At 38.9% G+C, this 27,006-nt stretch overlaps 1 protein-coding gene across 2 annotated transcripts in view; it reads left to right on the top strand.

The window, feature by feature from the left end:
* The window catches only part of ALCAM (activated leukocyte cell adhesion molecule), a 118,597-nt gene that overhangs the window by 71,651 nt on the left and 19,940 nt on the right, over positions 1-27,006 (top strand). For both annotated transcript variants that reach the window (XM_062003847.1, XM_062003853.1), the window contains exons 2-7: positions 12,401-12,501; positions 15,123-15,342; positions 19,335-19,399; positions 19,815-19,902; positions 20,632-20,814; positions 25,441-25,568. In XM_062003847.1, the coding sequence (XP_061859831.1) occupies positions 12,401-12,501; positions 15,123-15,342; positions 19,335-19,399; positions 19,815-19,902; positions 20,632-20,814; positions 25,441-25,568 (785 nt within the window). The remainder of the gene's footprint in view (positions 1-12,400; positions 12,502-15,122; positions 15,343-19,334; positions 19,400-19,814; positions 19,903-20,631; positions 20,815-25,440; positions 25,569-27,006) is intronic.

The raw sequence follows: 27,006 nt of genomic DNA, 5'->3' as shown, positions 1-27,006 counted from the left end.
CCTGGAGTTGGGGGGCTCATTGAGCAGAGGCTGTACTCTGCAAATAACAGTGACTCCATGGGGCTCCTGAACTGGGTCCCTGAACAATCGGTTGATCATGCCTCTTTATTATAAGTGGGATTCTGGACTTTCAGGAAGCAACAACAATATTTTCAATAATAGGGAGGGAACCGTAGTCAGTGTAACTGTTTTCTAGTAGTACTGCTGATACTTTGTGCCGTCATCCTCATGCCATGGGATTCTTTATTCTTAATGATAAATATGTGCATAAGTATTTCAAAGACTGAACTTCCATATTGCTTCTGTTAGCAGACAGTAAATCTTTGCCACCTTTTTTGGTCTACAGTTAGGCCTTAAAATGTATGCAGCTGCTTTTAAACTTCATAGCAACACTGTATTTGCAGAAAGCAATGCCTACAAAATTCTAGAAAATAACTTTTATATTAATTAAAAAAAAAAAAACAAAAACACACAGTAGAAACCATACTTTGCATTTTCTTCATGGTTTTCTCCAGAGGGCAGCTGAGACTTGCAGTGATATGTTCAATAACTGGACAATACCTATGTGTTCTGTTATATGACATTGGTAAATCATTGTAAGCTGTGAGCCCATCCACCAGATTTGAGCTGCAGAATTGTGTGGTCTTTTTCAGTACTTTTTTATATGTGGCAGTACTTTAAGCAATGGAGTGTTTTGTAAAAACAATAAAGAATTAATGCAAAGAGGACAAATAATAGCACATCAGCTTATATATGCATGTACATATGTAAATACATATGAGGTGGAAACAGACCCTGATATTTGGCAATGGTTCATACCATTGCACATGTCAGTAATTGCACAAGTAGAAATAACGAGTACTGAAGTCACACCAGTCCTACATATTTCCATATCCATGTGTCTATATTTCTCCATTGAATAAGAGTCTGTATAAGGTTAACTCTTTCTTTATATATAGCTTGCAGTTTGTGCTGCTGATAGCACCTGTTAATTATCATCATAATGGTTAAGAAAGTCAGACAAAACCAAAACTTCCAGAAATTAAGGTGATGCTAATTTCTCCCCTTGGTGAAAGTGTACATCTGTTTCAGCTCATTCTCCTACAGCAGGAGACAGTTGCCAGTACCAGAGTTGGCTACAAGCATCTGTGAAATTTGAAAAGCTGTGTCTGTGAGAAGCCCATTAAATCTAAAGAGAGACTCAGAGGAGCTGTCAGTCACTTATTTTACCATAAATTATTTTAGCATAAATTATAAGGATTTTCAGCATTATACTTTCAATGACTTTTTTTTCCCCTCACATCTATGTTATTGTGCTATCAGTGAAATGATAGGTCTTGTCTCCAAGTAACAAAGACCTGTTGATGATTTGTGGATGCTACATTCATCTCATCTCCATCGCTTTGTCCTCTGCCTTATCAGTAGGGAACACAGTTGGAAAACAGAAAGAGCAATCATCAGTTCGGGAGTGTCAGTCCAACCAGAGGCACCTGATGGCACATTAAAGCTGACGGTTTCCATTTACCAACCTACTTCCCTAATTTGAGAGGGCTTGCTGTCTTCTGTTGAAAGCATGTACAGCTTTTTTTCACCTACTTAGCATTATGGAAGGATAAATCTGTCCTTCATCTTTACCCTTTACAGTTTTAACTTCTGTAAGGGTTTTTATTTGTTTGCTTTTTTGGGTTTTTTTTAAGTGATTAGTACATGGTTTTGACCACAAGTAAATGAAGCTCATTCACTGAAAATAATATTCTGTACACATTATGCACATTACAGTCACAGGTTATGCTTTGCTCTGCTGGTGAAATATAGCTAGTTTCTATGGGAATAAATACCACTAAAACCAGCAAGCAGCAGGTCTGGTAAGTGTGACTGCAGTAGAGGAGACTTTCAGGACACTGCCTGTTAATTAGGTGTGGATCCTGCAGCCTTGATGAGGTGCAGGTAGGAAGATAGGTTTCTGTGATGCACAGTATTGTATGCACAGTTTTGGGTGACCATCTTGGCAGAGTGTCATTGGAAGCTGTATCATGCATTTCTGCAAGTTGCCTATAAAACTTGCATTCACCGAATATTTTATTTATTATTTATTGGGATGTGTGGGATTATTACAGGAGGGTAGTTGGAGCTTCTGCAAATGCTTCAGAGCGCTGATAAAAAGAAGCAAAAAATATGCCTTTTCCCCACAGATTCTTCTTTGCTGCAGAGGTAAATGCTGAAAACAGACAGCAAGCCTGTGGCAGAAGCTGAGGAGCTGAGCCTTAGAATAGTTTTTCATGAGTAAGCAAATGCTCAGGTGAATGTGCAGGTAATGGAGAGAAGGTAAGATTTTTACAGATCTGGAACACAGTAGTGGAGATCTGTCCTTTATCTTTTTTTTAGGATTATTCAATGGTGCAAATCATGGTCTAAAGTAAAGGAACAACAAGCACAGATTAAAAAAAAAAAATACATTATTGAAAATTATCAGGCACTAATTTTCAACTTGAAAGGATCCTAGACAGGTAGCACCCTCTGTTACTTTACTGCTAAGCCTTAGGTGTGTTACCCATGCAATTTTCACCAAGTAGAAGTGGTGCTGAAAGCAAGTTAGGAAATCTAAGTAGTTTTGATGCTGCTATTAGCCTGCCAACATGACCACAGAACCATTCCATGGTTTTGATTGGGAGTAGGTGGATTCAGGGTCAGACTTTCCTACGATGATGTAGTCTTTGTGTACGTCCTTGAATCTGGCTCATTCCAGGAGGAAGAAAATGCTGCTTACCTTCTACTTCTTCAAAGATAGGGGCTTGCTTGACCCATTTTTCCTTTGTTTTGATGCAAGAGTTGTAACACAGATCAATAAGGCATACGTTTCTTAGATAGTGCCTAACTCCTGAAACAACACAATATAGAAGGTCCATCTACGCCGTGTCCTCTTACCTACTTAGGAATCCTCACAGACAGAAGTCTAAAGGCATACTTGTATATAGACAGGCTGGGATAGACTAACATATGTGGACTGTAACATGGATGAGAGAAACCTCTTTTCTTTCCTTCCATATGTTTTCAATAGTTGGAGAGGAGCATCCTGGGTCAGGGACTCAGCTGCACTACTGTTTTTCATTAAATGGTGGTCACAGTGAAATCTTAACATGGTGCTGTGATTACACCTTCCCAGAAATGGCAGTTGACCAAGTGCCAAGTGACCACCTGCTTATTGTCTTGCAGTTGCTTTTTATTGTTGATTTAGTCCTGCTAATGGCTGTGGTAGGAAGGGAGCCCAAGTGTCTCGCCCTATGAGAAACAGTCAGCTTCCAGGTGCCTCTGGAAAGAGCCAACAGTTTTAGTCGTTCTTGGCTGTCTCCGTTCAGGTGCCACCACGATTGCAGCCCCGTTTCCCAGGCCTCTCGCTGCAGTGAAGCAGCAGCATGTGCTAGTGGAAGGATACAAATGATAAAAATTCATCCTCTTTTTTTAGAAGGTCTTCTCTCTTTGTCCTCTACCAGCTTTTGATATCAACATAAAATCCAGGATGACAAGCAATATAGTCTTACTTAGAGTACAAAAACAGAATATCTCATAGTTCTGATATGAAAAACGTACGGCTTTTAGTCCTTTATTCAGCATTTATGTATATATTATGTGTTTTTTCCTGCACTATTAGCTTGTGGGGTATATTGATCCATGCTGTCAATATCAAGTTATAAAGAAGCAAGAGGGCCAGCTCTTTTTTTAGTACACTGTCTATCGACTTTTTTTAAAAAGAGAAAAAAGGATTCATAGCAAAATATAATGGGGGGTTTTAAATAATTATTTTTGAGCTATGGGTTTTATTTGACTTAATAGAAGCTTTTAGGTCTCTTTAAGCTATTGGATACACAGCAGCATTGCTGACTAGCATATAATGAGAAGATAAAAGCCATTTGGAGTAGTTTTAGGAAATGAGAAGTGCTTTGGAAGGATGACTGAGAAGTGTAACACAATTATGCTGCGGGAGCAGCCAGAGGCTAACTACAGAAAAAGTGAGAAGTTTCACCAAGTTACAAAGGCTTTGTGTATCCTAAATTTGTGTATCCTAATTTTACCTAATTAAGTATACCTTTTAAAGTTGGAACCCATTGTGGCATTGACTCACAAACTGTTTTGCCACATTTGCTGCTCATCTCTTGGCAGATAGCTTGTATAATCAAACTTCACTAAGCCACAACTCACTTCTTTGGCAGATGTGCCAGTCCATTTGTAAAAAGTCACACCATATGTTGGTAACTATTTTACTAAATAATTTTCCATTTTCCAGTATATTAAAAAAACCCACACATATCACAGTTCCTTTAGTCATGGCTACATCTTAAGCAGAAGTATTTATAAGAAGATATGTTGGCCATCTTATCTCTTCCTCTGAATTGTGAAAATTACTCTAACCAATGTTTTGTAAAAAATTTCATCAAAGTAAATCATTAACAGTGACCTTTCAGCTGCAGCATCAACTGCGGGAAAGATAGCTTTTTTTCTCACAGTACAGTGCTCATAAAAGGCACAGCTGAGTTTTCTGATGATGACCACAACTTTCCACTGTTGGATGTGTCTTTTGACATGGTTCCACCCAAATCTTGTGGAAACATTGTCTCTGCTAGCCTTATATTAATTAAGGCATTTTTTAGTAGATAAGATTTCTTTTTTTCTCCCGAAGTCCTATTTGTAAATATTTGCTTGGAATTACACTACTTTTTTCCTACTTAGAGCAATACTACTACATATGTAACTTTTTAAAACCTCTAAGGTTTACCTAAAGGATTTGAAAATTTAAACCTTAAAAACAAATCTGACTGGGTTTGGATTAACACTGAATCCAGAAATAGTTACATAGTTCTGAGCCAGAAGCTGGGATTTCTGTGAAATAGTGTGACTAGAAGGCCATTGACATCACAGGTGATGTTTTGGGATGGTAGTTTTATGGAAAGAAGCTTGGGACTTTGCCTTTGAAAGGAAAAAATTGCTATAACAAAGCCTGTGTGGTACAAAGGCACTGGTGGTTTCATGAGTTTTCCTTCCAGTTCTTTGATAAATTTTTGATCCTTTCTGATTTGAAAGGAACTAGATTAAAAAGCCGAGATGCACTTACTGCTGCCAAGCAAACCAGAGCTTTGCTGGTCACATTTCAGAGCCATTGGTCTTAGCAGTTTCTTCCGTCTTCTTCGAGATAGACATTGGAACAGTCAGAGGTAGGAAGGCTGATGTGGTGACATTCATTTTGCAGTACCGTTTTGCATCACTTACTGAGCTTTGAGCTGATTGTTTGGTCTTAAGCTTTGCAGAAGCTAATGCTAGGAACAGCCTCTTTTATGTAGTTTGAAAGCTTTGCTGACTTGGAAAGCGATATCTTTTACTTTAAGTGACAATGATAATGCATTTAATGATGGACTTCCAAATTTCAGTGTAGTATGACTATGTACAAATTTCTTTTGCATAGCTATCAAAGATTTTAAAAGCTTTTGATGATTATGGCTACTGTCATGATTATTGCTTTACCTGTAACATTTAATGTTCCTAAGCTGACAAAGGGTTATTAGTCATCATTATTTAGATGTAATATAGGCATTTGGTATGTTCAGACTGAAGCTTTTCTGCTGTGTGTTCTCTAATGTGCTCCTTTAGCAGCAAAGAGAATGGAAAGCCTTCAGACAAATGCTCAGTGTGAGCCTCTGGTAGGGTAAAGCATTCAGTAACGATCACCTCTGGAAACTATGCACTCTGGCATCTACTATGAACCCATCTGTTCTTGGAAGGATGTAACTTTCTAAGACTCCTGCCTTGCAGATTGAAATTTTCCTCGGTCTTTTCAAAAGCTGGTGCTAAAATTGTTCCAAATCAGGCTACAAGCAAAGCTTACAGGAATTGAGCGTACAGATGCAAAAGCTGTATTCTGGTGTGGGAAGCAGGGAAAATAGCTACAAAAATACTGAAACAGCTGGATGTTTTGAAATCTTGGAGCAGAAATAGCCCTCCATTAACTAAACAGCAGTTGAGTAGTCTGGTTTGTGAACAGGCACATAGAACCTAGAGTTTTTATCTGGTCCTGTTGCAGGACTTTGAAAACTGTGGTTGAGGTGCCCCGTGGGGTTTTGGACCTGGAGCTTGCATTTAGGATCACATAGAAAGCCAAGCCATGTGCTCGTGTAGGAGAACTGTTCATTTCGTGCTGTTTATTATCAGTTCAACTAGAGCAAAACACCAGAGAGGAGCATGCATTGGCCTCTGTCTTCTTGACCGGAGATGGAGGAGGAGAATGAGGATTTCTTAATTGATAAGGAGCCCATGCAGCTTTGGTGAGATGGGGCAGGTTATGTCAACTAGTTTCTATTTATAGGTGGTTTCTTTGTACTGATAAGGAAAACATTTGATTTCTGTGGAATTTGAAAGGAGAAGCAGCATATTAGTTGTTAGTAGTCATAGGAGAGAGGATTTCTAAAATGTTGACATATTTCCTGTAGTATTTTTTCCTCATTTATACAGAGAAACTCTAGGTGTTTCAAACAAGTATAATCCTTTGTGTAGAGTAATGATAGCTGAATTCTGATGGCATTTAATATCTGCTCTCCAGCCCTGGTGTTTTCAGTGTATCTTTCACTTTTACTACCCTGACTGTTTCCTGATGCCTCAATGTTGCTGGGTGCCAAGCCCAGTCTCCCTAATTTTCCTGAATATTTGACAAAATCGGTGTTAGGCACAGTCTTAAGTGCTGCTGTTCCTGTGGGTTTGGCTGCTTGTGTCTTTGGAGTTAAGTTGGATGTTTCTTTGACCAGCTTGTCAAAAGAGAACTCAACATCTTTTAATAGTCACAACCATGTTTTGAGTTGAGTCTTCCCAAAAAAAACCCCAAACCCCAAATGTGCATTCACATTCAGTAGCTTCCCATCTTCAAGTTAGCAGTGAGGATTTTGAAGGGTAATTGAATCAGTGCTTATAAGATGATAAAGGGAGGGTTTTTTTTTTCTCCTGTGGTGTTAAAATTACCTGCTCTCTAGTATTGGTTCAGGATTTAAAATTAATTGAAGGAATGCTGTGATATGAAGGAAGCATTGATCAAGTTCAGTTACGTTGTTTTGCAAATCCTGTTGGATTTCATGTTTATCTGCAGTTAGTTTCTGTCTTGGATAATATTGACGATTCTCTTGTAACTAATAGTCCTTTTGAAGTCCTAGTCACCCGCTTGTGGATTTGTTTCACTAAGAGGTAGAGATAAGAAACAATATACTGTTTACATAACATGTACCAGATAACATATCCACAAACACTATTTTCTCTTTAATCATATTTGTACAATGAAGATAACGGATTTTCTTGGAAGCATTTGCCCTGCTTCCCTATTTCAGTGCCCATCATATGAAACAAGTAGTGAAACAGGAGTTGTCATATGTGTGAAGTTTGATAACAAAAGCTATTCTTTTTTTGTGTGCTTTAACCAGTGTTTTGACATCTTGGAGTGTATCTTGTGTTTTCTGTGCTATGTCAGGAGATTAATGACCAAGGGGGCACGTCTGTGTGAGCTGTGCGTAAAAGTGCCTGTTGTAGCTCATGTAAAGAGGCTTCTTTTCAGTAAAGTAAGCTGGATCACAAAGGCAAGCTTGTTGAAAAAAGGGCACCTGGGCCTCTGTTACAGAGGTTTGTAGACTCAAGACTGAGCACTGTTTGCCCCCACCTCAGAGCTGTTATGTTTTCATGCAGCATGAATGTTGGCCAACTAGCTAGAAAGCAAATTTGCAGAAAAGTTCTGGGTGTCTTGGTGGACACAAAGCTGAACATGAGCCAGAGCAGTGCCCTGACAGAAAAGAAGGCTAAATAGACATAATAGCTTTTGTGTTTGGACACTTCCATTCCAGAAGCTGCTAATTGACCTCCCCTACTTGCTACTGCAGGTTTATGTGACCTACTCTAGGAGGTCTTGCTCTGGCAGGGGGGTTGGACTAGATGATCTTTTGAGGTCCCTTCCAACCCTTAAGATTCTGTGGTTGCTGCAAAAGACCAAAACAGCCAATGTGTCCTGCTGTTCTCTGGTAATGAGACTTTGCTTCTTCATTCCAGAAAATGTCAGAAATCAGTGAATCTGCCATCAGATGAATCTGCCATCAGCAGTAAAGAATTAAGTGCCAAAGGACAACACACAACATCTTTGTAGATGTAAAACATAATTTTAAAACAGTGGATTCCAGGGTATTGAGGGAGGATCATCATCTGCCTGGTTTTCCATTGCTTTAGTAACTGGAAGTAAGCTGTGAAGCAGCCAAGGAGGCCAGCGAAGTTGTTATGGGCAGTACCTCTCATAGTCATAGTTTTCAAATGCAGGTTCATAGTCTTCTGTGAATCTTACATCTAAAGTAATTTTGAAAAGCCTTTGTTCTTTTTACATTTAAATTTAAAAAGATATTTGCAGCAAGAAAAATATTCAGTGTTTCAAATGGAAGGTAGAAGTGGAAAACATGGCTGCTTCCACAGACTTCCTACAGCTTTTTTTTATTTTCTTGGAGAAACATCAACTTCCTGATTTTTAGGTACTCACCTGCTATCCATTCCTCTTACATGATCCCATTGATTTAAAATTAATAGTCTAAATTATGACCTATATCATATACTCTTGGTGAGGATCTAAGGTAACAGAAACACCTCCTCTGCCTTTAAGCCACTGATAAGTAGTCAGACCTTTTGTTCTGTCACCGAAATGTGTGGGTACTGTTTGGTTCTTCACTTGTGAAACACAGGCAGAGAGGGGGACAAAGAAGGATACCAGTTAGCAGTGCCATGGGGATGTGGAAAGTACTGTAATTAAAAGCATCATCAGCAAATCCCATCTCAATTTAGCAGTGTCCTGCTGGGATCTTTCTCTGAGTCGTCATACCTCCTGGTGTTGCTGCTTTCTTTCTGTGTCCAAACCTAAGTGGAAAGGTTTAATCTGGCTCAGGGTTACTTTAGCACTGGCTGAAAGTTGAGGAAATGAGTAAAACCTCAGCCTGCTCAAACCTGTGTGTACAGACATGAAATTGAGCTGGATTAACCTGGTATGTAGGTATAATTCATGGCTATTTCAAGTAGACTTTCTTCCAGCATACATAGGTCAAGATGCTGCCCCTGAATTAGTGTTGTTATTAACAGCGCTGTTGTCTCAGTGCTAGAAGGCAAAATATGACAATAACGCAGGGGAGCTTGGCTGAGCCTCTTCATTAACTACAGAAACATGCATCAGAAATACAGCAAAGTAGGGCATGATGTCTGATGACTTTTTGTAGCATTATTCCCTACAGTTGCCTTTGTGCCTTCTTGCAGTTAATGAGATACAAGGGCACTCACATTGATCCTGTGTTGCATTTAGGACGTGGAGCAAATTGTGTATGTAAATCTCACTTTCGATTTCTCTTTCTTAGAATGAGCTGGAAACTATGTAAAGGGCTCTCTGAAAATGATGGTTGATGTCATATGATGATGCACTGCCATATCATTAAGAAATTATTTCCGTCTGTTTTCTTCTTCACCTCACCGTTTGGAAATATATCTAAGAGCAACAGAGAGAGGAATTTCAAAATTTGCTGAGGTGGATTTTTGTTCATTTGTTTCTTAAATGTATAGGTTTGCAAAGTTGTTTTGCGGATATTTCTGCAGTTCCTGCAGTGAAAGTTTGCAGTTATTCAACTAGTTTTCACTATTTAAACATCCAAGATTTTTTGGGTACAGAAGCAGGAGGAGAAAATGGTACAGCGGGACCTCTTGAATTCTTGCAATGACAATTTATCTGAATTTAAAGTAAACCCTGTGTCTTTCTGGGTCTGTATGAACAAATTCCTAGAAAACTGTGATATTAATTTAGGCAGAATTTATGGCCAGAGATTATTAGGAGGGCAGAACGCTGTCCATCTTACGGAATGTCTTTCAGATGAAAGAGGAGTTCTAAAATCAGAGGCCAGTCTTTCCCTTTATTCAAGTCATTCAGTAACCTGCTGTCAATGCTATAAATGTAAATCCTTTCCAGAAACAGTTTCATTCACTCTGGTGAGGTTGTTTATCAAGTCTTTGGTAGCATATACTTGTTACCTTAGTAACTTCTAGGGGTTAAATGGGTGTCTAGGAAAGAGCAACATTACAGATCCTACAAGGTCACTTTGTTTTCTCCTAGTGACAGGGAATATCTCCTAGCAGGAGGAGCAGTTTCTGGTTTTCTGTGTGATGCACAATACCGTTACAGAATTTCAAATTACTAAATGACACTTGACTGGAATTTGAACAGGTACTAACCAGCTTACTAATTGCATATATATTGCAAGTCTCTTGTAATTTTGATCTCATGGGAGAGAGGAACCAAAAAGGACTGTTCTTTTCAGGCTCTAGCAGAACTAAAAACTGGGATTCAGCTTGTAAAACTGAAGTTGTCTTGTCTGCCTCCTGGAGATCAGAATGAGGATGAGTGCAAGAGAGGGACAAGCAAAAAATTTGTTCCAGCTTTGTATCTTACTTCCATTTGTAGTTTGAATTCATAAAAGTTCAGTCATATTTCTGTAAAATTGAAGTTAGCTGATTTCTTAAAAGGAAAATTTTCTCACTTTTAAAGCTTGTGCTTTCTCAGCACCATCTAGTGGACCCACTACCATTTGTCATTCAGAGAAGGGATGGTCTTTATAAACCATACAGCAGATTGGAGCACCTAATCTTTAGAGTATGAATAATGTACCTAGAGTGTGTTTGTGGCCAATTACGTAACAGAAGCAGAAGAAAATTAGAAGTTGTTAAGTTGAAAGGGAGTGGTGTGAAAGACAGTTTAAGGTGCGTGCATGTGGATAGTGGTGCCTGTTACCTCCTATGTTCCTTCAGTCCAGCAAGTTCCAGCCAACTTGCCTGCTTTTCTGCACTACCATGTGATGCCATCCAGGTTGTAAGCATCACTGAGGAAAGATTTTGGAATACTACTTCTTCATGCAGTAGCACGCAGCATAAGTCACAGCCTTATTTGTCACTGTAATATGAGTGATGATAAATGATAAATACAAGCTGATGCTAACAGTGAGCTCCGAAGCCTGCACTTAAGGAAAATGCTCTGGGGTCTTTTTTATTTAAACTGTAGGCAAGGAATTCAGTGTTTGGCTCTTAGAAAACACATTTTTTTTGTTTAAAGGGAAAAAAAATCCCTTGGGAAAACCTCCCAAGGTGCACTGATGAATTCAGTAGAATTGTCACATAATCCCAGCATCTGCTGTGGAAAAAGTTAAGGGGTCTGTGGCTCAGGTCTTTAGGGGTGCATGGGAACAGCTTCACTTTTTCCAGTTCTAGTGAGAAAGTCTGAATCTCCAGAAAAAAAAAAAAAAAAAAAAATGTCCCTAGATGGACTAGATGTTTCTACAGCCTTGGCTACAGCATCCTACTGCTTTCTCTTAAATAAGGTTTCTTTGGCAGCAAGCCCTCGATTTTGCAGCTCCAGTTGCAAATGAAGGGAGAGATCTTGACTCTGAGCAGAAGACCCTGCTGAAAGCTGCAGACATATGAGTGAGAGCAGGCAGCCAACACACTAGCTCAGTGACACCTGGCAAGCACCAGAGGCAAAGCCAGCATAAGGAGCAGCAAGCAAGCATCACCGAGAGCAGGGTTCACTATGGAAAAAAAGCAATGCAAAGTTGCATTATAGCAAATCAACCAAGTTGCGATGTCCTTACATTTCAACATTTCATCACTTCAGAGTCTTTTGGGTTTTGTTCAATTCACATGTTTTGGACAATGCAAATAAGTAGGTCAATTTTTTTCTGTAAATATGTGTGCAGTAACATTGTGCTGAGGTTTCAGAAAAAGCTATTCTTAAATAATTCAGAGGAGTATTTCACTTAATTTTTCCAAAATTTGAATGTGCAGACTAGTTTGTTTTCCAGGTTTAAGGGAACTCAGTATTTAAATAACATTCTCTTTCTTCCTTTTCTAATGTAGTGCAGCAGTTAAATTATCACTTGTCTGCTGACCTCCTCACAATGTTGCATTGCAACCTCTTCAGGCAGAAGTGGCTGGTTTTTCCAGATGAAGAAAATAAAGATATGGGGATTTATCGTTTCATGTTTTAAGTTTTGAGACAATAGCTGTGAGTACATTTTTCCGTGTACGTGTTCATCCGGTTGAGCAGGTGCAGTCCTATTGGGAAATTCACTTGGCTGCCACTGACTGCAGCAGGAAATGTGGATCCCAAAAGGTCATTATGTTTAAGCAAACAATTTTAGTGACAGGAATCCTGTTTTGTTATAGGTTTGGTGATAAATCCTACTTGCTGGAAAATAACTATTTGCAAAGGACGTGGCTTCACTTTTTTTAATAGCTGTGAACCAGACATTAGCTAGCATATGGGAACTGAAGAAAACACTTAACAATGTTTCCTCTTTCTCTGTTTCTCCTCTAGCTCTGGGATTGTACACAGTCAATGCAGTATATGGAGATACTATTACTATGCCTTGTCGTCTAGAAGTACCGGATGGTCTTATGTTTGGAAAATGGAAATATGTAAGTATAGCTTATCTTTACATTCATTAAAGCTGGTATAAAGTATGTGTATTTTTTGTGTGTGAGATTACAAGACTCCAATCGATAGGATTTCTGCCTCGGATATGAAGACTATGTTAGTGAGACTGCAAGATTCCAATCTGCATAATTTCTGCCAAGCATAGATTAGAGGTTTGAGGAATTAATCTCATTTCTTCAAGAGAAATGATTATTCAGGAGTTCGGTGCCAACCTGCATTAGAGATCTGGCATGTTACCCGGTGGTGTCTCGCTCACTTGACAGAGCCATCGTTGCACATTTGAATACTTTTGAAGAGGGCTGCCTGAAGCGGGATGTGCTTCATCCCTGGGAAATCTGTGTCCTCGGGTCTGCTTGATCTGACAGTCACTTGGTACCATTTCATGCTTCACTGTGTTTAGTGCACAGCAAAGAAGAGGGCAGAGCTGACCTTAAGAGTTGCTGGTGGTTTCATTCTGACATTTCTGGTACAAGGAGAACAAAGGCGAAAGAAAACACAGGTTTCTTTACTTGGCTGTCTCAGTCAACCTGCAGTAGGAATACCACAGGATGTGCTTCTCCTATATAAATTCATCTGAATCTCCTCTCAGTCTTAAAACAAAATGTTACCAGAAGTAACAGGTGATTTGTACTCTGACTGTGGATTTAAAAATGTGTAGTTCTCTCTCTCTCTTTGTAAATGACATGCTCTATTTTATAGCAGACTGGTCTGCCACTGGCAGATGTTTCGTATTCGCCCCTCAGTTCCTTTCCTTGTACCTGGAGATTTGCAGCTTTTGTAGCCCTTATCTACTTAAAACCTCTTTCCCCGCAAACACGTTTTGGGAAACGAAGTCAGAAGTCTGTGGAGAATGTATCTCCAATAAGGGACAGTGAAACTGTTTTATTTAAGCATTCAGAAGGTGCAGTGCCAACATTTTGCAATGTCATCTTCAGTCCGCTGAATTTTCTTGGGAAGACACAAATCCATCTCTATGAAGATGCAAGGCTATTTTGAGAAAAAGAAATGCATTGTCTCTTTCCAGTGTGTTTGGATTAGTCATCTCAGACAAGTACCAAGCAGCAGATCATGTTATAACTTCCACTAAATGGAAAAGGACACAAAACCTAATGTACAAAAAAGTCACGTCTAGTTGCTATCTTATGAAATCATTGACACAGCCACACAACCAAGAGAAAATGATACTCGTTCTCCCAGGACAGCTCCCAGCATGGCAACACTTGAGGGGATTTTTTTTTTTTGGGGGGGGGAAGGGTTGGTTTAGATTTTTTTAATTGAGTGATTACTTAATTGGAAGAAGGAGGAATTCGATTCTGTACTCTGCCTTGGGATTAGCAGTTCAGGTTCCTGGAGAATGCTCAGAGGCACTGCGAGATTTGCAACATGGCAGGGAGCAAGCTTTGCTCCCTTCAGTGTCTACCTGTGCATGCTTGCCCACAGGGTAGGTTTATTTGCACTTGACACCCAACTTCTTGTGTATTGACTCAAGTCAGTGCTTTTTTTTTCTAGATGTCTGTGTGACAGACATCTAGAGTAATCCAAGAGTTAAAAGTGAGAGAGAGAGAGAGAAAGACTGCAAGGGGCTTTAAACTTCACAGTAGCTGTTGCCTGCTTCTCCATGCCCAGCTCTGCCACTACTCACCTCTTGTCACAGCATTGTCATGTTTTTGTGGGCTCTGCAGTCAAGCTGATGTATTGTGCTGGGAACACTTATTGTGTCAGTGCTGCAAGGTGCAAGGAATAAAAGAATAAAAACCTGTTAAAGCCCCCAGCACAATAACTGAACGTAAAGATGGAGTCAGCCTTTCACCTCACTTTATTTAAAGGCAGGCAATGTCTATCCCTGCTCTGGGGGTGCAGAGGGAATGGCAGGCAGGAAGGAAATCCTGCAGAACTCAGCCTGTAATTTTCCCTTTTTTTTTTTTCTTTGTATGGTGGGTTTGTGCAAGGCTGTCAGCTTTGTGTTCCTTCCTAGCAATATTTATTAATCCAAGGAGGATGTCTAGAAAGTGATATTTTGCAGATTATCCTGGGATGCATAAATAACAATATTTGATTGAATGTGTATTCTTGTGCCACAAGCTCTTGGGTCCTTCAAAACTAAAAAAAAAAAAAAGCTGCAAACTAATTTAGAATAAAATAGGCAGTTATGCCTGATTAAACCCTGCATTTGGAATGAAGTCTGAATATCCCAGACAAACAATATGAATATGTAAAACAGCTATGAAATAAAAGGAAACAAGCTTTGGAGCATAGCTTACGAATGCTTCTATTTCAAATAGTTTTTCATGCACACAGAGGCAAGTGGTGCCAGAACCACTAGCCTTCATCAGAGAAAGCTCTATGCTATGCTGAGATTGAGCCAAAGGCTTGAAATTCTTTTTACTAATGATACTGTCAATGTGAACCATGACAGTCTTAAACTAGCTCTTTGTATTACACTGAATTTCTTGTTTATATAGCAGAAATTAATTAGGACAAAAAAGCGATCGGATATATTTTTCATATTTTTAAAAATTATGTGTTTATACCAACTGCAAATCTTCAGGAATTTCTAAATTGGCGTTTATGCAAAATGGAGGTGTCTATCCTTTTATTATAGGAAATGCCGAATGGATCTCCAGTATTTATTGCCTTCAGATCATCAACCAAAAAAAATGTACAGTATGATGATGTACCAGAATACAAAGACAGGTTGAGTCTCTCAGAAAACTATACGTTATCCATCAAGAATGCAAGGATCAGTGATGAAAAGAGATTCGTTTGTATGCTAGTTACAGAAGATGATGTTTCCGAAGAGCCAACGATAGTCAAAGTCTTCAGTAAGTAAATCTGGTTGTTACTACCTTTAACATGCATCAGCATCAGAATTGTAAATTACAAAAACTTTTGTTTAAAGGAAAGATTAAAGCCAAGAAAGTAAGTTTGGCTGAGTAAATTACTAAGAGTAGCAAATTTCTGCAGCTTTCAAAAATGTAATCTACTGGTGGCATTTATGTAACAGGACTGCCTACACTTGCAGTTTATTCATGATAAGTGCTGTCTCAAAGAGAATTTTAGGCTTTGATAATGACTCACTTATGTGATGTCATTTGGCCTTGGAAATGAAAAATGTAAAATTAGCACTGATTATTTTCCATTTGTTCTCCGAGTGAATTTTTCTGCAGGAGGGAAGCATTAACTGTGTGTGGTCTGCAGGATTAGATCAGCGGAGAGGTTTAGACTGTCTCCAAGCAGCTACTGTGCAACCCTTTGAACTGTGAGAGTGAGAGGCTGGAAAATGAGTGGCTAGCCCCAAATGCTACATTTTTCCCCCAATTGAACTACTGTTTTCGAGCACAGCAGAGTTTATGAGCATTTTATATCATTACAAACCCATTTTCAGTGCAAATCCCAGTGCTCAGAGGTACAGTCCTGCTCTAAGCTTGCACAGGAGTGTGGACAAACCTGTCCTCTTCCTGGTGCCAAATCATGTAATTCCTCAAACTCTGACTTTGTTGCAGACATGTCCATTACTCCTTTTTAGGAGTGCAGGTCTGCTGAGGTTAAAGTTAGTGTTGCTAAGTGCTGCCCTATGACTGCAGTGGTTATCTCCTGCAGCTTCATGGCTTTATGCAGCTTTTTTTGGCCTTTATTGCTCTTAAAATGCAGATTTACCCAGTCAAAGTAAGTTTATTGTGAGAACCTGTTGCTTGAAGGGATGGGTGCTTTTAAGCAGATCACAGTCCTGCATACAAGTTCATGTTTTGGACTGGCACTCTTCTCTCAGGGAGAAGGTGTCAGGGAGTCATTAGTGGTATCTAAGCAGAACTTTGTCAGTGGCATAAATTAATTTGAAGCTGGATTAGGAGTCAACAGTAATTCCTTCCCCTCATTTCACTTTGCATTTGACTGCAAGAACAATGAAATTAATGACAACAGGGAGGAGTGTGCTCAGAGCACACATAGTAAACACAGTGCTTCAAAGGACATGATAAAGAATTATCGTGTTTACTTATCGCACAGCAGTAAATATGCAGATGAGACAGTGGTATATGGTGAAACAAAATGCTAACTGCTTGAATTACTGTATCCTGTACTAAATATTAACACAATGCTAACTCAGCCATGGAGCACAGCTTGTATGTTCTATTTTATGCATTAATGCTAATAGAGAAAGCTGCTGTTTACAAAGGAAGAAAATAGAGTGCCACGTATGTAATGTGGCTAACTTAGCACAGCAAGATACCTTTACAGTTCTTCATTTTGAGTTCACAACTTCAGGATTCTTTTAACATTTCTTTTCATTTATGTTCCTGGAGGCTGGTTTTGAGGGTTTCATTTTTTATTGTTTCTTGCTTGCTTGCTTGTTTAGGGTAATTATGAAAGAGTTAAGAGTATCCTGCAAGCTTTATTTATTTAACCAGTGGAGTTTCTGACTCCTTGAACCACAGATACAGAGCTAAATTGCGGCAGTGAAAACCCTCAGAAACTAAAATCTTGTGCACCTGAAACTCAGCTGTATCCCAGAAGTTGTGACTGATGTTGGGTTTCACAGGAGCCTGTCAGGTCCTCAGCTGTGCTACCCAATTAACTCAGAACTAACAAGCTGAAATGGCACATTGCACAGGTACCACCTGCTAGTCTCACTTGCTGGATTACTGCAACAAGCTCTACAAGCTTTCCAGATGGATCCTGTCAGCATCTTTTTTTCTGGAATTAAGTGGACAGAGTTTCGACAGCAGAGCAGCCCAGCAGACTTTAGCTGCTGTCCTGTCACACCGATGCTTGGCTATTCCACATTATTATAGGGCCTATATTAGATCTGCAAAATACTCTGACAAGCTCTTAAGCTGGGAGATAAGCAGCATGCTGAAGTTGCAAACCCACCAAAGTGGTCTTTACTGCTGCCAAGTTTAAAATTCCTTCTTGCTTCAGACACTGAGATAGTAAATGCCCAATAAGTCTTTTATAGTGAATTCCCTTGGTGCGTGTGCTGGGGCTCTGGGGATCTAGCAGCAGGCATTTCCTTTTAGAGGCTGCTCTGAGAGAGCAGGTGGCAGCCTCTCAACTCCAGCATCTGCTTGGTCACCGGAGCACTCAAAACAGGGAGAGTCACACAGAGACCACAGAACAACAGGTGCTTCCCTTCCCTCAGTAGGAGCGTTGCAGGCCCAAAGCACAGAGTAGGTCTTCTCAAAGCAGTCCAGGGGAGATGAGAGATGAAGCAAAGCCAAGGTGAGGGACAGCATTGTTTTTTGTGGTAGGATCAGCTGGTGACTGGGACAGGCAGCCAGCTACACCTCTTTATGAGACCTGAAAATCTGAACCAGAAGACTTGTTAATGCCCTTGCAAAATCTAATTTGCTTGAACTGACATGAAATTGTTTTGTCCATGACAGATTCTTACAGAAAACAGGTTAAGCTTTTCTTTTTAAAACTAACACGAGAGAAATATACACACACACACGTACATGCACCATTTTAAAAAAAATTAGATCTTTGTGAACATTTTGGTGTATATTTTTGACTAGTTTGTTTGTTTTGGGGTTGGGTTTGTTTTTTTTTTTTTCCCCAAGCAAAATTGTTTGAAAATGTCAAATAAATAGCTTATTTTATTGCCTCTCATTTCCCTTCTGAGCTGTTCCTGATTCATCCTGGCATAGTCTTCCAAGCAAAGAATATCTGTGCATTGGTGTGCACCCACACACACACACATACATACATACATACACATGCACACAGAGCAAATGGAGTATTGTGGAAGCATGTAGGCTTGCTGTCTCTGTGAAAGCAGGAACAGTACACTACACATCAGTAAATTCATCAGCATGTAGAGATTTTGGAAGGATAGCGTGAAGTTCACTTTGATCTGGAATTACTGACGTAGGTACATTACTTCCTAAGGAACTTTATTTGGGAAAAAGGTTCTGTAAGCTGGCATGGTTCAGGATGTTTCAGTCTGTGAAAGTATATATTATGTATGCTTATTTAAGCAGTATAGCTAGGATGTAGAGGCTTTCTTTGACTGTATAAACATTGATTTATTTTTTTTTCCTCCTCTTGTTTTAAAATTGTGGGGAAAACTGACTCCTTTGGATATAAAAATTTGCATTCCAGGCTTCAGGCCAAGCTACTTGAACAGACAAGTTACATAGTCTCTAGAAAGTAGTCTTTATGATGGAAACACTGATAGATCCTCCACTTTGGCAAGATAAGAAGTCCATCTACCATAATAAAAGTAAATAAGAAGATATACTGTCACTGAAGAAATAGTTTATTTTTTAAGAAAGTCATGACTGACTCAGAATCACTTAAAGTAATTATACTTATCTCTATCATCTCAATTTCTTACATGTAACAATCCAGTTAGGAAAAGTAAACATTAGGAGAATGATTAGGTTGAATTTGTTCCTTTATAATATGACAGCTCATCTACAGTAATATCCACAGTAAAACTGCTTTTCTGTTGCTATAGTTTCTGTACCACTGGGTCCTTCTCCAGCACGTATATCATATAAAACAGATAGATCAGGTTCCCTCCTCCCATGTGCTGAAGTAGTGTGCCTAGCTAAAATATGTATTGTCAGAATGCATGGAATTCACTGTGGAAAGAATCAGACATTTTTAGGTGATGGCTTTTCCTTTACAATCCATTTGCTAATAAAAGTATCTCACTTTTTCTTCTTTTAATGGCCAAGTGTAAGAAAGACTATACCAGGCCAAATTGTTTTATTTAGTTTTATTTAGACCATGTATCTTTTAGTAACTCTTTGTTTTTCACACAGCTGTTTGTGCTCCCTTCACTAGTACTTTTATCTTATTCATGTTTTAGAACAACCCTCTCAACCAGAAATCTTACATCAAGCAGACTTCTTAGAAACAGAGAAGCTACAAATGGTAAGAGCAGCATTCACCCTCAAAGTTACGTGCCTGATGGCTGCCTGAAGTCCCTTGTCAGTCAAAGCAGGAGAGAGGTGATGGACTGGGGCTCTGAGAGAGCTCATCTGCATGTGTGCACAGCTGCCTGTGAGAGATCGTGGTCTATAGCCAAGCTGAACGCAAAGCACTTCCCTCACTACCACTGTATTAGCCCTGCATGATTTTACAGAGGCCATTTTGATCTTAGACCCACCACCAAACCCTCTTCCAAATTGTACCTATGCCTCACTGATGGGATTTTTCCCATTAAAGGAAAATGGTTGGGGTTAAGCATTTAAACTTTCTAGAATTTTTTACCCAAAGCAGCATAAGCAAAAAGACAATTCTAGTAAAATACAGTGGAGAAAAACGATGACTAATCTCTGTTTTGCAGCTCGGGGAGTGTGTTGCGAGAGATAGTTATCCTGAAGGCAATGTTACATGGTACAAAAACGGGAAAGTTTTGCAGCCCATTGAAGAAGGTACGTTTCAATTACAGGTGGTGTCCCTGAATCGAAAAGTATATGCATGAAGAACTGTGTTTATAAGAGTTGTTCTACTTTAGTCTAATGTATTGTTCCTTTGAGGAAAATTACACATATGAAAAGATAAAACTGGAAGATTCTAGGCTTTTCAGAGCACCCAAGCTATGCCATATAAACTCTCTAGTTCTCAGTTCTAGTTTTAAAACCACATCGTGAGGAAGAAAGTTGCCTACCTTAATGCTGTTACAAAAATATTCTTGAGCATGTGTACCTTGTAGAAACCTGTATCTAATTTCCAACTTCTTGTAAGGTATTAACTGAGTCAGTTTCACACCTGTCCAATATTGTGTTCTGGACTATGCAGATCATCATCTCCTTAAACAGATCACAATACTTTAGCTTACATAAAATATAGAGATTGCTTACAAAATTAAGTTATTAATATGAGCCTGAACACAGTGGTTGCCAACATTTTTGAAATCTTCTGTCTTACAAATTAATCTGATATTTGTATTAAAAACCTCACCAGCTTGCAATTAGTTTTTTGTTTTGATTTTATTTCCAATGTACAGTATGTTAGGAATATGCCATTGATGAAACATTCCTGGTATATACATCAGTGGCAATACTAAAGGGAAACTGCACAGTTTCTTGGCTAATTTAGGAAATTAGGGAAAAGGTTGCAAATTCTGTCTGTGTGACACTGAAACAGTATTTCCTTTTCAGTTGTGGTCATAAACTTTCAAAAGCTTTTGAACAAAACAACTGGACTCTTCACCATGAGATCATCTCTTCAGTATATGCCAACCAAGGAAGATGCAAATGCCAAGTTTTCTTGCATTGTAACATATTATGGGCCATCTGGACAGAAAACAATACAGTCTGAACAAGTTGTCTTCGATGTTCACTGTAAGTTATTAAAAAGCATCTATTCCTTTACAAAGTCTACCTTGGGGGGGAAAAAAGCAAAAATCAGAGACGGTTTACAAAACTACAGAGATATTTCTGCTTAGCTGTTGAGATGGTTTCTTCAAAGCTGATTTGCAGCAAGAAGATCTGAGTACATTGTCTATGTAATTTGTACTTATCTTCAGATTACCTGTGATTTCTGTCTTTCTAATAATAGAATACTAAATACCAAGATTGTGTTGACAAGAGGAAAGTAACAACCACAAGAGGTTACAGCGAAATTGGCTTTTCAGGACTTGGAAGAGAAGTTAGGGTAGTTAATTACAGCAGTTAATTTCTGTGCCCCTGAAATATGCAATAAATACACAATACATTTTTTGGCATACTCAAATATTTTTAATTATTGCAAACTCAGCACCAAACTGCTAAAGCTGGCAGACTAGCCTTCTCAAAATGCAGTAGCTTCTTTACAGCTGGAAGATGCTGAACTTTACTTTTAAAATGTATCATTTGAATATTGGCAGACTTTAAAGGAGAGGATTTTTTGTAAATAATTACTTCTCGATGGCCTAAGTCCTAAAGCAACTTCCTTACTGTGTTACTGAACCAATGTGGAAATAGTAATTTTCCTTTGAGTGTACAAAACAGATAGTTGGCAAGGAAAGATCAGGGAAGGATTAGCAGTTAGGGCATTAGAAGTATTTCAAAGTGTTGTAAAATGTCATCTCTAAAGGACTGGAAGGGAGGAAGTCATAGGAGAACATAGGGAAATAGGAGGTACACAATACGTCCAGTCAAGTGCTACCTTTCTGCATGCTTCAATACCTTATAGTTTATAATCTCTGTTTTGGGAATAAAAAGAAAATTAGTAAGGCACTGTATTTCTCCAGCTAGCATATGTGCTTGGTTGCCTTGAAAATGAAAGCCACAAGCTTGAAGTGGCAAAGTGTGTTCTAGCTGCTTCTCCTTCACGGGTAGTTTGTTGAGCTCCAGAGTTGTGGATCAGTTTTGACCTTGGTCAAATCAAATCAAACCTTGTAGCAGTTATTTCTTGGTTTCATCTGGAGAAGCCGGAGTAAATTATGGCCACCTTTACACAGCTGTTTCTCCAGAATGACAGACAGTAGAACTAATGGAGAAGAAAACCTCTGAGACAGCAACCATTTTTCTTGGGAATAACATAGAGATTTTCATGCCTGCAGACACCTATCCCATCACTTTAAAGCTACTACCAAGTTTCACTAGGTTTTTTTTGTTGTTGTCTCTGGAGCCCCATGACCGTGGATAATGTTCACAGAGAAGAAGTGTAGTGACCAGAGAGCACTTGTTGCTATTACTTGCCAAGAGGTGCTTTGCTGTCCTCATTTGCCCACCACTTTTGTGCATTAGGTTACTTCACTTGTTGAGAGTGAGGCTCTCACAGACTTCCATGCTGCATGTACTATGTACACTTGTAATCAAGGACTACCGAGTGTGAAGGTAAGAAGGCTGCACAGCACTGCAGAATGGTCACTGCACGAGATATCATGTGCACTCCATACTAAAGATTTAGTGTTTGCTAGATTGGCTTTTTATAATCCTCATCTAGTAAAACACAATTTAATTAAAACAGTTCTTCCTCCAGAAATGGGCAGTACCATTCTGCTGCTAATTAGCCAACAGTGGGAGGCAGCTACACCCTTCAGTGCTGTATGAACGCGTGTATGACGCGTGTTGTATGAACTTTGGCTTTAGAGTAGGTGGTTACCCAGTTTCCTTTATGACTGTTTTCATTTGCTGTAACTTTCTTACTCTGCTCAAATGCATCTCCAAATGAATTTGTGGAACTCTTTATTAATAGCCATCCAAAGCTTCAGCAGAAGAATTTCATGATTGATGTTATTTGATGATAATGACATGTCTGATTTGGTTTTGGTTTTTACTTCAGTGATCCTAATTATTTTTCAATAAAAGTGATTGTTTTAATAAGTCAAATGTAATGCAGATGGAAAAAACTTGGCAGATACCAACTCTAAGAAATGCAAGTCTTTCAGCCTTTCTTCTCAGGTTGTTTGTCAAAACCATTGTGTTATGTATTTCTTAAGCAAGTAGAAACAGAAACATAAAGCAGACCTACTGTTCATTCTTTGCAACTTCCTCATTTATCCTAAAGAAATGGGGAGAGCATGCTTAAAACTATATCTACACGAGATTTTTTTTTAAAGATACGTCTGTGCAGACAATATCTAAGAAATGTTTTACTGTTAGGGTTTTTAAACTCTGGATTAGTGCACTCTCTAGTCTTACACATGTAATAGCTAGTTGGCATCCTGGCAGCAGTCAGTCACTGAAACCTAGTACAAGAAGAAAAGTGAATTAGCTCCTGCTGAGTTGGGTGCTGGTTGGAATTTGATAGCTCAGCTAGCAGTAGTTATCAGCTCTGGTTTGCAGCTGTAGCAAGCAAGCTACTGAAGGGAACATGAGTAATACAAGAAAACTCTTGGAGCTGGTGAATAATATCTAAATTATCTAGATCCCCGTTCTCATGGGTCTGCTCAGCATTAATCAGTGTAAAAAGATAATGTTTGTCAAGCAGACTCTCCAGTCATGCCCTGTCGTTAAGTGTCCGCCTTTACATAACAGATTAAACTCATTGGTATTTTCCTTGAACAAATATAGGCACAACCAAGGCATATCTGGGATAACAGCATTCATCCACTTAAAGAATTGCTTTTTGGTGCTGGCTCCCAGAATCTTGTCCTTGCAGAACGCAGAATCTCAGGTTTGCAGAAATACATCCACTGCACTGACCACTGTGTCTTCCTGTCATCAGGTTGTGTCTTCCTCAGAAGGGTGACCTCCTCACAATTAGTTAGTCTTCTGCTATTTACTTCTGTATATTTTTTTTCCAGTTTTAAGAATTAAATTAAAAATTTGCTTTGGTTGATTGAACTAGATAGAAGGGTAAGATATTTTTACAGGAAAGACTGGCGGGTTGCAAGAATGTCATTCTTGTTTAACTGTGTCTGTTTTTAATCCAGTTGTGTTCATCTCTCTAGGAAGCCTGTTACAAATTGAAGTCTTAAAGTCTTCCTCATTAGAATCAATCCCTTTTCACTTTTGAGACAAAGCCTAAGTAATTCTAAGGTATATCTGGGTTGAATGGGGCTTTGAGATACCTGATCTAGTGGAAGATTTCCCTGCCCATGACAGGGAGAATAGAATTAGATGATCTTTAAGATCCTTTGCAACCCAAACCATTATAGAATTCTATCATTCTTTTTTGACAACTTTTCTACATTTGGTCACCTTCACATAAACTTGCCAGAAGGAGATCCAAGTTTCTGCAGCAGGCTAGCCCACCAGATAGCAGCTGAAATATGGGGAGTTTTGGCCCAGGAGTCGCCAAGAGGAGGGTATGCGTGTGATTCCTCCTGCAACAGATGCAACTTCATTGTATCTGTGGTATTCTGCACCAGCAACAATGCTGGAATTTTGTTTCCTAAGCAGGCAAAGTTGTGTTCTGAAGGTACCGAGATAGAAGCTGTTGGGACATGGAAGGGAGCCAAAGCTATTGCATCTGAAGGAGGGAGGATGTGACTTGTTCAAGCCCAGTACTCCTCCTGCGGTGTTAGGGCTCTCAGTTATTGAGAGGTCACAGCAGAATGCACCTCCTGTTATTGAGAAATCCCATAGCAGAAGACAGACATGATGAATGCCTTAAGGGTTGGAAGGGCTGAGGAGCGCGCATGCTTCACTAAACACACAAAATCAACTGTCAGACAAGAGTTTCTCTGCCGTGCAGATTTTTTTAGTGTCTAACAAGGTGCACTGTACTGTGTCTTAATGATTGGCATCTTTAGTGTAATTTTATTTATTAATTGAAATTAAAACAGAGAGAGTTATCTGCTCCTTAAATTTTGTTCATTTTACTTTTGGTTTCGCAAAAATTATATTTAGCCTGCTTAGAAGGAATAGCATCCATTAAAGTACACCCTGTCTTCGCCTTAAATTTTACCAAAGTAAAATGTAAGTTACAGTTTAACTTCACTGAACATGACAGAAGTATGCTGCATTTACAGTTTTGTTGACTATGTTAAGGGTCCTATTATGTTCACCAGATTCATCTTTCTGAAAGCCTGTAGTGATCAGCATATAGAATAGGCTGAACATAGTTGCTTAGTTCATATTTATTTCTTTTTAATGCAAGAAGGCTGTTATATAATACTAATGCAAGGCATTGAGAGCTTCAGTTGTTTTTCTGATTGCTGCGGTCCTCCAAACAATGAGCTTCACAGAGGACAAGTTCATCCCTTATAATGAAATCAAACCACGAAACTGTTCATACTGATCAGACCCTTTTTCTTTTAAGCACATGACATGGTTGTAGTCATTGCTGTTTCAGTTACAGGTATGTTGGTGAAGAAAAATTAATTCTATATCACTTGGCTTCTTTGCACTTACTTCCTTGGCAAAAATATAGAAATTGTGACTTTAGCTCTTCTATAACGTGCAAATACCTTCAGTTGCCTGACGATAAAATCACATACTCTTCAACCACGAATATCATATGTTACTATATGGTTTTACTATAGTAACTATGGTGTTACTATATGGTTTTATTAAATGTGTGCATTATTTTCACAGACCCAACAGAGAAGGTGACTATTCAAGTGCTGCCACGAAGTAGTACCATTAAAGAAGGTGATAACATCACTCTGAAGTGCTCAGGAAACGGCAACCCTCCTCCACAGGAGTTCCTGTTTTACATTCCAGTAAGTCCTACCTCACTGTCACTGTATAGTGAAATATTTTCTATCATCCCTTCCTACAGACATTGCTGCATGTCACTGTATACATGACTTTGTAACAAATGAAGGAAGGAATTCAATGTGACTAAAACTGAAGATAGACGTCGGCCATTACATCAGACTCTGAGAAGACCTCACCTGAGTTGACAAAATATTTTCCCTCGTCTCACATGAAATTTTTCCTGTGCTTGGACACACAAAAGGGGCAGTTTTGGCTAATGCAGTTTAGCAATCTCCTCTGTTATCATAACAAACGATGATCCAGCAATGAAAGTACAGGAAATTAATTGAGCTATTTTTTGGACTTACTTTCATAGATGAATTATTGTGCAGTTTCTTGTCATTAGCTAATTAATTGTTTGGTGGCATAACAACATAAAAAAGACCAAGTGTGACAGTGCAAGAGAAAGTTGTTAAATGCATAAGATGCAGACTGGGAAAAACAAAGGCTTTGCTGCCATTAACAATATTAGTATTGGTGAAATCAACAAACAGATGTGGTTTTGTATTCCAAGATACCTAGTCCTGCTTCCCATGTCCTGCTTCTCTCTCCTATTTCATGTATCCCTTTTTTGTTCCCACTGCAGTAGTGAGCAGAGCTAATCTTGAGAGAGCCCAAAAGCAGTGGCATGCTTTCAGATATTTAAAAAACTGCATGTAGTCCTTTGAATATAATCCTCATCTACATTTGACTCCTGACATGTTTGAATTGCTGAAGAGCAGCAAGGGAAACTAGGAGCTGAAGTTCTCTTATCTCAGAACAGCCATTTAGATTCAGTGAGTCATCCTAGGAAGTCACTACATGCCATGGAAAAAGTGTATCCTCCACTATCGCAGTGAGTGAGCTAAACACTCAAGTTTGTCTTATCTTCAGTTTCCCTTCTACCTGAGACTAGTTCTTTCTCTCAAGGAGAGCTGGAGTTTGTGATTACTTTGCAAGACTCACGGATATCGTAAATCTCTTTCTGAATTCAGAGAGACAAATTATGGTTCATTCTGTGCTTGTTTCAAAGCAGATCTCAGTCAGTTGGAAACTGGGGAACTGGACAGCCAGAAAGCAACACTTGCTGTCTAATTCAAAACACCAGTTTCTGTAGATAACCACATATAAGGTAGTGTATACCCTAACAGATAATTTCTCCTTATCATGATGTGAATAGAGTAAGGTTTGATTGTGCTACTTAAAATGTGTAATGCAGTATGCTTTGTTTCATGATTTTTTTGTAAACTGAATGTATCATTTCAGATACAGATTTAGAAAGACACTTTGGTTTACTGTTTTGATTTCTGCAGCGCTTAGTCGTAGACTGTTTCAATTTTTTGTTTTCTCCCTTTTTTTCTTGCTGCTTAACTTTATATTTTTTATTTTAATGTCCTCTTAAAATAATTTAGTCATGCAATT

Source organism: Colius striatus, chromosome 1, assembly GCF_028858725.1.
Source record: "Colius striatus isolate bColStr4 chromosome 1, bColStr4.1.hap1, whole genome shotgun sequence".
Classification (NCBI taxonomy): Eukaryota; Metazoa; Chordata; class Aves; order Coliiformes; family Coliidae; genus Colius; species Colius striatus.
The sequence above is the reverse complement of the archived record's forward strand: the minus strand, read 5'-3'. Positions and strand labels throughout refer to the sequence as shown.